The 10,148-nt window shown below is 39.9% G+C and overlaps 1 protein-coding gene across 1 annotated transcript; it reads left to right on the top strand.

Annotated features, from left to right (window-relative positions):
- Positions 1 to 914: 914 nt before the first annotated feature.
- Positions 915 to 5,117, top strand: LOC117298997. The gene is made up of 3 exons (XM_033782400.1): positions 915 to 1,201; positions 3,066 to 3,283; positions 4,011 to 5,117. The coding sequence occupies exons 1-3, from the start codon at positions 1,031 to 1,033 to the stop codon at positions 4,285 to 4,287; spliced, it is 666 nt and encodes a 221-aa protein (XP_033638291.1). The 5' UTR covers positions 915 to 1,030; the 3' UTR covers positions 4,288 to 5,117.
- Positions 5,118 to 10,148: the final 5,031 nt, after the last annotated feature.

Raw genomic sequence — 10,148 nt, 5'->3', positions numbered from 1 at the left:
TAAAGTAAGGTTCGCGGGTGATGATGGGCAAAATGATGATAGGCACTTACTTATTAGTTGCGCAAATTTGTGGCACACTATTCAGAAATAATAGAAAAAGAAAATCAAAAGAAAAAGAAAAATCAGTACGTTTTTTTATCCCAAATCCCCGACCAATCACCAGTGGAATAGAGTCGATATTGTGAGAATATGGATTGGATGTAGGGATGCTCACCATTGAGGTGTGGGGTGGGAGGAGTCACGGGGAAGTCAATTATTTCACAATAAAATAATACATCCACCTTTAAGCCCGGTTCATACTTCCTGCGAATGCGAATGCGAAGCGAATTTGACGTGAATTTGACGTCACACCCTCCTTTCGCAGCAATATTCGCAAGAGAGTAGAGCAGAGGGCAACTGCTGCGAATTGCCCCGTTGCGAATTTGTGACGTCAACATTCGCTTCGCATTCGCATTCGCAGGAAGTATGAACCGGGCTTTAGTATGACTCAATGCAGGAAGGCAGTTCATTTTGATTAGTGTTCGGCACGAACCCGGATCTCGAGGGTTAAGAAAACGGCCCCCATGAGTAACAAACAAGCAGTGGTATCTTACTTTATACTTAAAGACACTGGAAACTATTGGTAATTGTCAAAGACCAGTCTTCTCACTTGGTGTATCTTATATACATACAATAACAAACCTGTGAAAATTTGGACTCAATTGCGAGAGAACAATGGAAGAAAAACACCCGTGTCGCACGAGTTACGTGCTTTCAGATGCCCTGAATTCGAGACCTCAGCTGTAGTAGTGAGAAATTACTTCTTTCTCAAAAGAAACGTTCAGAGGGAGCCGTTTCTCACGATGTTTTATACCATCATCAGCTCTCCATTGTTCGTTTAATACCAAGTAAGTTTTTATGCTAACAATTATTTTGAGTATTTACCAAATGCCAAGTGCCTTTAATTGGGGGTTAGTTCTGTGGAAACAGGAACTTCTGCGGTGAAATATGAACACATCTGCTATTGTAATTTGCAAAAATTAGAAAGTGTATGAGCTCAGTTCCTTTACATCTCAGACACTGTTTTGGCCGTGAGCTGCCACGTTCCAGTCTTCTTCGTGAGAAAAATTCCCCTGATTTCGTCGGTTGTTCGATCATCGTCACCATGGCTCTACGCATACTTGCAATATTGACGGTACTGACACTGGTGTTGACTAGCTTGGTGAGTGTTTTTTTAAGAGAATTTTTTTAAAGACGCAATTAATATGAAAGAAAAATATACTAATTGCGGCCGTAAAAAGATGCTATTAATTGCGGCCGTAACAAGATAGACAGTGTGTGGCCGTAAAAAGATGCACTCTAAAAACTAACGAGTTGAACCCAACACTTGCATGAGTTCGGTGAGTGTAGACACTTTGAAAGTGTTAGATCCAGCGTTTTTTTTTTTAAATCTAGCATTTCAAGTTTTTGATCCAACGCAAAAGGGTTAATTCAACAATTTAAGTGTTTTTTCAACATTTCTCAAAAAAGTTCCTTTGAGTTGTTGGATCAGCTTTTTAAACGTTAAACTGGCACTTAAATTGTTGACCGAATACTTGATGGATTTAACATATACAATGCTGGACTCAACACTTTCAAAGTGTAGTCACTGACCGAACTCATGCAAGTGTTGGATTCAACTCTTTAGTTTTAGAGTGTACTTAGTTGCGCCGTAAAAAGGTACTAAACCGCGGCCGCAAAAAGATAGTAAGTTCCGGCCATACAGATACGAAGTTGCGGCCGTAAGTATACAGTGGGACTGTAAGGTCAGAGGTTGCAGGATACAAGCTGCAGCCGTAAACATATACACTCTAAAAACTAAAGATTTGAATCCAACACGTGCATGAGTTCGGTAAGTGACTACACTTTGAAAGTGTTGAATCCAGCATTTTATATGTTAAATCCAGCATTGTAAAGTATTCAGGATCTAGTTTTAGTGCCAGTTTAACGTTTAAAAAGCTGATCCAACAATTCAAAGGAATATTTTTTTGAGAAATGTTGAAATAACACTTAAACTGTTGAATTATTACCTTATTTAAATGCTAGATTTAACAAACAAAACGCTGGATCCAACACTTCCAAAGTGTAATCACTCACCGAACTCAAGTGTTGGATTCATCTCTTTAGTTTTTAGAGTGTACTAAGTCGCGGCTGTAAAGAAGTTGCGACCGTCATGACTCAAGAGACGCTAAATTTCGGCCGTAATACTAATTTGCGGCCGTAAAAATAAACTTAGTTTCGGCCGTAAGAAACTAGGTTTTGGCCGTAAAAAGATGCTAAGTTGCGGCCGCCAAAACATATTAAATTGTGGCTGCAAAAAGATACTAAGTTGCTGCAAAATAGTTGCGGCAAAGATAACCAGTTGCTGATGTTGCACTTAGATACTTTGTAAGGTAAGAAGTTGCAGCAAGATGCAAGTTGCAGCAAAGAGGAAGTGGTGACCATATGTGGTCGTTATATTCAAAGTGCACCAAAATACGAAGCTGCATTCTGCTAAAGGAAATTGACTCATGGGTTAAAGTAATGGATGAAAAGAACGTAGGTCCAGAGAACTGTTAAAGGCAGTTGACACTATTGGTAATTACTCAAAATAATTATTAGCATAAAACCTTACTTGGTAACGAGTAATGGGAAAAGGTTATAATATAAAACATTGTGAGAAACGGCTCCCTCTGAAATGACGTAGTTTCCAAGAAAGAAGTAATTTTCCACGAATTTGATTTCGAGACCTCAGATGTATAATTTGAGGTCTCGAAATCAAGCATCTAAAAGCACACAACTTCGTGTGACAAGGTGTTCTTTCCTTTCATTATTATTTTGCAACTTCGACGACCAATGTAGTTTTTTTTTATGCATTATGTTGAGATACATCAAGTGACAAGACTGGTCTTTGACAATTACCAATAGTGTCCAGGGTCTTTGAGACACCAAATGCAGCTGCAATATTGTTGGTGACCGAAAGGTACTAACTTGCGGACGGCGTGTTGTAGGAAACATTAGTTGTTGTCAAAGGTTACGTTGACATAATGTATTATACTTTGTCACAGGTTGGCAAGGCAGAGGCCGTGTGCGGCACTACTATCGCCAACAAAGCAAAGGAATACGCAGATGCAGGCAGGACTGATTGGACATATGCTGCAGCTCATCCAGATGCTAGTCGGTTTGACTGGCGTCAAAACCGCGTGACTGATGGGTCAAACGCGAAAAAGGACCACCTGTTTGTGGCAGATGTTTTTGAGGCAGTCGGGGTAACGGTCCCGCATAGGTAAGACATGCACCACACTCAGCCCAGTGTATTAGTTAAGGCCCCCTATTATGATCCCCATAATGCCAACCAGTCAATAATAGTGTAGAATACCGATGCTGGACCCGTTGCTGTAGAGGGCAGCAGACTAAATACCAGGTAATCCATAGTTCATTGAAATGTCTGCCAGTGTTAAAGAATAGGGAGACGCATGCGATCTAGCCAGACCTCAGTAGCCGAAGTCACCGGACTCGGTGATAGTTAAAGGCAATGGACACTATCGGTAACTACTCAAAATAATTATTGCCATAAAACCTCACCTGGTAACAAGTAATGGGGAGAGGTTGATAGAAACGGCTTCCGCTGAAGTGACGTAGTTTTTCGAGAAAGAAGTAATTTTCCACGAATTTGATTTCGAGACCTCAAGTTAGAATTTGAGATCTCGAAATCAAGCATCTGAAAGCACACAACTTCGTGTGACCAGGCTGTTTTTCTTCCATAGTTATCTCGTAACTCCGATGACCAACCGAGCTCAAATTTTCACAGGTTTGTTATTTAATGCATATGTTGAGACACACCAAGTGAGGGGACTGGATTTTGACAATTACCAATGATTTCCATTGTCTTTAACCTAGTTGGTAAGGCTGCTGCCACTATATCGTTTAACAGTCTCCCATTCTGAAAATTGCCAAAAAATTAATACTATCAGTCTGACTCATTTTTTGCTTCCAATTTATTATCTGTTTAGACGGGTAGGTGTGGCGGCGGTCCCTATCAGTGCATTTGAATGGGGGTACCAGCGTACCTCTTACTTGACTATATCCACATTGTGCTGGGAGTTAAGATCGCATCCGAGTGTAGGTTACGTCATCAGCGATAGAACGCACGTGGGGATTGTGACCGGAGCGAAAGAAACAACCACTGCCATTAGGACCGAACTTGTGTCCAACGACTGGGGTTTTCGCGATGGATCTGGATCTGGAAGCCGTTCTTCTATAACTGCATACTGGGAATACGTTTGTTAAAAGCGTTCAGACTTACAACGCCTTTACGGGGGTTTATTCACTATAACTGCCCAAGGCTATTTGCGACCAAAAAAGTTATTTATCCAGAGCCGTATTTTCATGAAACAAATTGTAAAGTTTAAAGGGACACGTTGCCTTGGATAGGGCGAGTTGGTCAAACACTTTAACTTAAGGCCGAGTCACACGCAGCGATAACGAAAACGATAACGACCACGACGCGAAAAAAAAAGTCGCATTCTTTTGGTTGAATTGCTCCACGCAGAATACAATACGCCCAAGCTTATTCAACCAATCGAGGGGTGCGTTGTTAACGTCCTCGTTAACGTTCTCGTTTTCATTCTCGTTATCGAAGCCTGTTTGTGTGACCGGGCCTTAACTCACCCTATCTTATATGGGCAACGTCTCTAAATAAATACGTTAAAAAAAACCTGCTTTTATAAGTTTTTAAATATTATTTTGTTATAATGTATTAATGTATGCTAAAATTGCAACGGGGATAAAGCATTATTAATTTTAGTTTTACCCATACACCGATGTGTGTTTAAACACTGTATACTTATCTTTCCCGAGTACTGTGAAAAAAATTCGAACCCACGACCCTTGCGATTATAGAGCACTGTCGTACCAATATCGGTAGTCTCGTTGGTTAGACGCTGCTCTAGAATTGCAAGGTTCGTGGGTTCGAATCCCACCCAAGTAATATACCTGTGAATTTTTGCTCACATGGCTCGGGAATATACACACATATTGTTGTAAAAAAAGATGTGAACATTTGAGCTCAATTGGTCGTTGAACTTGCGAGATAATAATGAAAGAAAAAGACACCCTTGTCACACGAAGTTGTGTACGTTTAGATGGTTGATTTCGAGACCTCAAGTTCTAAATCTGAGGTCTCGAAATCAAATTCGTGGAAAATTACTTCTTTCTTGAAAACTATGGCGCTTCAGAGGTAGCCGTTTCTCACAATGTTTTATACCATCAACCTCTCCCCATGATTCGTCACCAAGAAAGGTTTTATGCTAATAATTATTTTGAGTAATTACCAAAAGTGTCCACTGCTTTTAAATGAATGGTATCTCTCATCATTTGTAATCAGTTAATCATTCTTTGTGACATTGGTTTTACCTGCTAGATACAAAAATGTGGAGTCCACACGCTCTTTTTCACACTTTACATTATAGTTTGGACAGTCGACGTAATCTAGTCTTTGTCCAAGACGTTACTATCTCAAACTCAAACTCAAGCTTTACTTCTTGAATTCTGTCAAGTGTAGACTGCCAATTAATAATGTAGCGATTGTTGTTTTTGTTAAGGTTGTTTTAAGACAATAAAATGTGTATGTTGATAAACAGTTTGTTGTTTTCACTTTTGTACGAGTTATCTGTTTTGGTTTGCCATGTTGATACTATTGATTATTTTGTCTTCCATTTTGAACATGCATATTTGAATATGCCACACATAAAAGTCAAGATCAGGCAAAATACTCAAAGTTTATGAAAGACCTTTAGTAAACAATTTTTTTAATTAAAAGTAAAATAAAATGAAGAAGATGAAGATTCAACATGCATCTTAGGCCTGATAGCATGCACCCCAAGCAATATCATCGATTATGCTTGTTTGGCCAAAATACAGCCGCTATCTTGAAAAGTAATGGGAGATAAATACTCTCGCCGTTTTGAAATGTCCTCTTTAACTCTACAATAGACAACTGTACAACAGAAATGAAGATAATTTTGCGAAATGGCCACCATTTTACTATCATGCCGACTATCTTGAAATTAAGAGACCTTAACTGACACTAAAGCCATTTTCACACGACATTTAGCAAGGGTCCCTTGCTTAGTTTTAGCATGGTTGCGAAATTGCACCTCGTGTGCAAGGCAGCAATGTTTATACTGTCTGTAAATGACAGACAATAATATTTTTCATATGGGACCTTGGTCAGTCCAACCGTGTGTCGTCCTTTCACAATGTGAAATTTGCGATTGTGCATTTAGTAAAATCACAACCATGCTAAAACTAAGCAAGGGACCCCTGCTAAATTGCTGTCGTGTGAAAAGGGCACTATAAAATAGTCCCTTTTCGAAACCACGGCTATATGCTTGGGCTCCAGCTTGAAGCCCCTAAGGCAAAGCGCATAACTGGTCGGAGCCTATAATTATGTCATTTCAAAGTTGGCCCCTTTGCGCTGAGAAAGCATAATGTTTCCACAGCTAGAGTCTGGACCACATGGTGTGAAAGGAGCACTTAATGTCGTACATATTTTGTGCTCGATGGAATTGCTAGCTACTGATCATGTTTAGCAATTTTAGTTTGTGATTGAAAACGGGATTATTTCACATACATAATTATTTCCAAACTATAGCTCGTTTTAAAATCATCAATACAGTCCATAAAATCCTAATTATATTTGACACTGTGAAATCGGATACCCACATAAGATAAGCTATTTCCATTTTTTAAACAGCTACCTGAGCGGAAGGTTTTTAACGGAAATGGTATTTAGACTTGTTTATAATGCACTTGTTGACCATTTTAATGTAATTTTGATATGTTTACACTTCTGAGTTTTTCGTAATTATCGATTAAAAAATCAGGCCCCAACCTAAAGGTTTTGCGCGCCAAAGGACAATGCCGCTGACGTCATTTGTGGGAGTTTGCTTTGTTATACCTCCACGCTGCAACAAAGCGGCTTTACAAATTAGCGCTCCCAACTATGACGTTTTAAGAGTGATTACGTAACGGGGCTTTTCGCAAATCTCTCAGAAAAGCACTGGATAAGGGTATTCAAAATGATTGTTTTTTTACACAATCAAAATCTATTTATAATCATATGACTCGATTTCCTTATTCATTGAAAACATTTTAAATGGAATTCAGCAAAGTTCACGACTTGACATTTTCGTACAAGCAGGTCTTTAAGAAATAAAGACAAGTCAGGAATTTGCAGTAGAATTATACGCCATCAGTTTACGACCGCAACAGACGCTAGACACCTGGGCCCAATTTCATGGCTCTGCTTACCGTAAGCACAGAATCGGCACTTGCGGAAGCAGGGAATTCTGTGCTTACGGCAAGCGTATTTCACGGGTTAGCGGCGAATTTTGGATTCTGCGCGTGCGTACTTCACGTTAATACTAGGCATTCTACGCTTACAAGGCTAGCGCAGAAATTCGGCGCTTGCACGTAATAATAATAATAATAATAACTTTCGATTTATATAGTGCCTAATAACTAACACTTAATTCTCTAAGCGCTTTACATTAGTGCCCTGGTCATAGGGCCAATAACATCTCTTTGTTTAATGTTTCTCAGCTCCCTTGGGAGTATACAACCTGGGCAACCGTTTATATCGCTCCAAAGGCTTTTTCATTCACAATATCAACCTCTACCCTCGCAGGTACCCATTTATTCCCCTGGGTGAAGAGAGGCAATTATAGTAAAGTATCTTGCTCAAGGACACAAGTGTCTAGACCGGGATTCGAACCCACACTCCGGTGAAAACGCACCAGAACTTGAATTCGATGCTCTTAACCACTCGGCCATGACACTCTACGGGGAATCGCGATCGTAAGCGCAGAATTCCGTGGTAAGCAGAGCCATGAAATTGGGCCCAGGTCAAATAATTAGCTTCATGTTATACCCGCAGCATTATGTGTGTTGGACATGTTTTTTTCTGTTCATGCAATTCAAGGGGACCCAGTACATCAATTCAAGGGGACCCACCGTGATCAACACCGTCAATGAGAAATCGCAGGTTATTTGCATATTCCCATTGTTGGCTCCTGTTTTGCATATGAAGACCATTGAAATGTAAGTCAATATACATGGAGGTAATCATTAATTTGTGAAGAGTCAAGTTCATGATTATGATCTGGGATTTCCATTTGCAGGCCTTTTCACCAGTACTGGGAAAATTCACTGTTGCGAAATAAGCATTGCAGTGTATGGACAGCCGTTTGTATCAAATAAGAGTGTCAACATGGCTGCCGAACAGACACAATTTTTAGCGTTGCTCCGCTGACACTTTTCAAATAAGAATCACGGGATCTAAGAACAGGACATCTATAGAACTGTGTGGACGAAGACGAGTCGGTTTTAACGTCATCGTTTATTCAAAATGAAAGGTCGAAGTTGTGGCGTTCAGAAACTGTCAAATGAGTTCCCGCCATGGACCATTATGGAAGAATGTAGACATGCCCCTCTCCATTGTCTTTAGGGCAAGTGTGTTATATATAAGTCACATTGAGGTGTTACATTGTTTATGTGACCATGAACATTCCAGTTTAATAAGGGAATTAATGTGTGGTGAAGAGGTTTTCAACTAGTGGTTTAATCCCAACGAGGCCTGGTTCTTGATAATTTTACCGAAACGAAGTCGAGGTAAATTATCAAGAACCAGAGGCCTCGGCGGGTTTAAACCACTAGTCGAAAACCGATTCAACACACTTTGATTCCCATTCATAAATAACTTTTCGGTCAAAAACATCACTTTTTTGGTCAAAAAGTAAAATAAATGCAAACATTATTATTGTTAAACGATTTCTTTCAACACAACACCCCTCCAGCTATGAAATGGTAAAGCCCTCCGCCGCCCTCGGGTAAACAACTCCTTATAAGGGAATGGTGTGCGCGTCGCGCGTATCTCGTGATGTAGCACAACTGTTTCAGCTGTTGCTCTCGACCAATAGGAATGAAGAAGCTGTCTTATAAGAACAGGTGCAAGGTCGCGTGTCACGCCCATAAATTAACACTTTTTACCATCGTTATGGCGTGGATGACCCGGCAAGGTGGCCATTGGTGTGTCTTCAGCGCTGGGAAGCCTTCAGCCGGTAACGCGAAATAAGTGTCTGGTGTCAACAATACAAGGCATTATTTTTAATGGAGTGTAGAAATTGGGTGTGTGGGTATATTTTGGGGATTTTAGTGTGGGAAATGGGTGTGTGTTTTCTATTCATTGTATGATAAAGGGAAGGCCAATAACCACCACGCCGCGAGAGTAACATAATGGTGTAGAAATACATGTAGTATTAACTTCATATAAAACAGGCGGTGATCCCTGTGTTTTTGTATGCCGGGGTGGGCCTAGTGTGGCATACACCTAATTTTGTAGACATAGCATTCTAATTATGAACAAGTGTGAGTCATTTAACGAGAATTTTTCAATGTGGAATTCGAGGTCCGCTGCAGGGCCCCTAGATTTGGAAACAACAACCTCGTTTAGCAGCCATGCTCTGCACTTTGCTCTATGCTCTGTGGGTCTTTTGGACTTAAAGTGCTTGATTTTCATTTCCTTTTCGTAGTCATATCAAACGCGCGCAGTTGTACATCAATTGATTTAAAACTACATTGCAGAATGTTGCTTTACTCTTCCATTCGCTTCTCTGATGTACTTCTCTCTTTATTTGTTATTTTGATTGATGCTTTGTGTGAGTGTCAAAAGTTACCAGGGTTGGGGCACGCCCTGCTCCTTGATTTGTGCCAGTTTAACATAGTTGACTCCCATAAATGGCCGACCGTGTTAGTCGAGAAAGTAAAAGGAAAACCACGTAATTTCGAGTGATACTTGTGTGGATCATTATTTTCTACTTTAAAAATATCTATCTAACCATATGCATTTCATAACAAACGGTTTCAAACACTTTTCAAAGACCAACTCGATAAGTCAGTTGTTTTGAAAACCGTGACGAAAACGAAAACGGTTCAAGTTGTGATAGGGACTTGATTTTGTTGTTTTTTGTCGCTTCGCATTTTTTTTTTTGAGATTTGATTTTGCCTCAACTTTGACTGTCATTAAAATTTTGATTATTTGGAGGACCAAAATCATGGATGATTGACTTAACAATTAAGATTTCAGATTA

The sequence above is a fragment of the Asterias rubens genome, chromosome 13, assembly GCF_902459465.1.
Source record: "Asterias rubens chromosome 13, eAstRub1.3, whole genome shotgun sequence".
NCBI classification, from domain to species: Eukaryota; Metazoa; Echinodermata; class Asteroidea; order Forcipulatida; family Asteriidae; genus Asterias; species Asterias rubens.
This window is presented reverse-complemented; position numbering and strand designations above follow the sequence as displayed.

Coding starts and splice junctions, on each gene's coding strand:
- LOC117298997 (XM_033782400.1), top strand. CDS start 1,031: ATGAGCTCAGTTCCTTTACATCTCAGACACTGTTTTGGCCGTGAGCTG. Junction 1,202..3,065: donor CACTGGTGTTGACTAGCTTG/GTGAGTGTTTTT, acceptor ACTTTGTCACAG/GTTGGCAAGGCAGAGGCCGT. Junction 3,284..4,010: donor GGGGTAACGGTCCCGCATAG/GTAAGACATGCA, acceptor TTATCTGTTTAG/ACGGGTAGGTGTGGCGGCGG.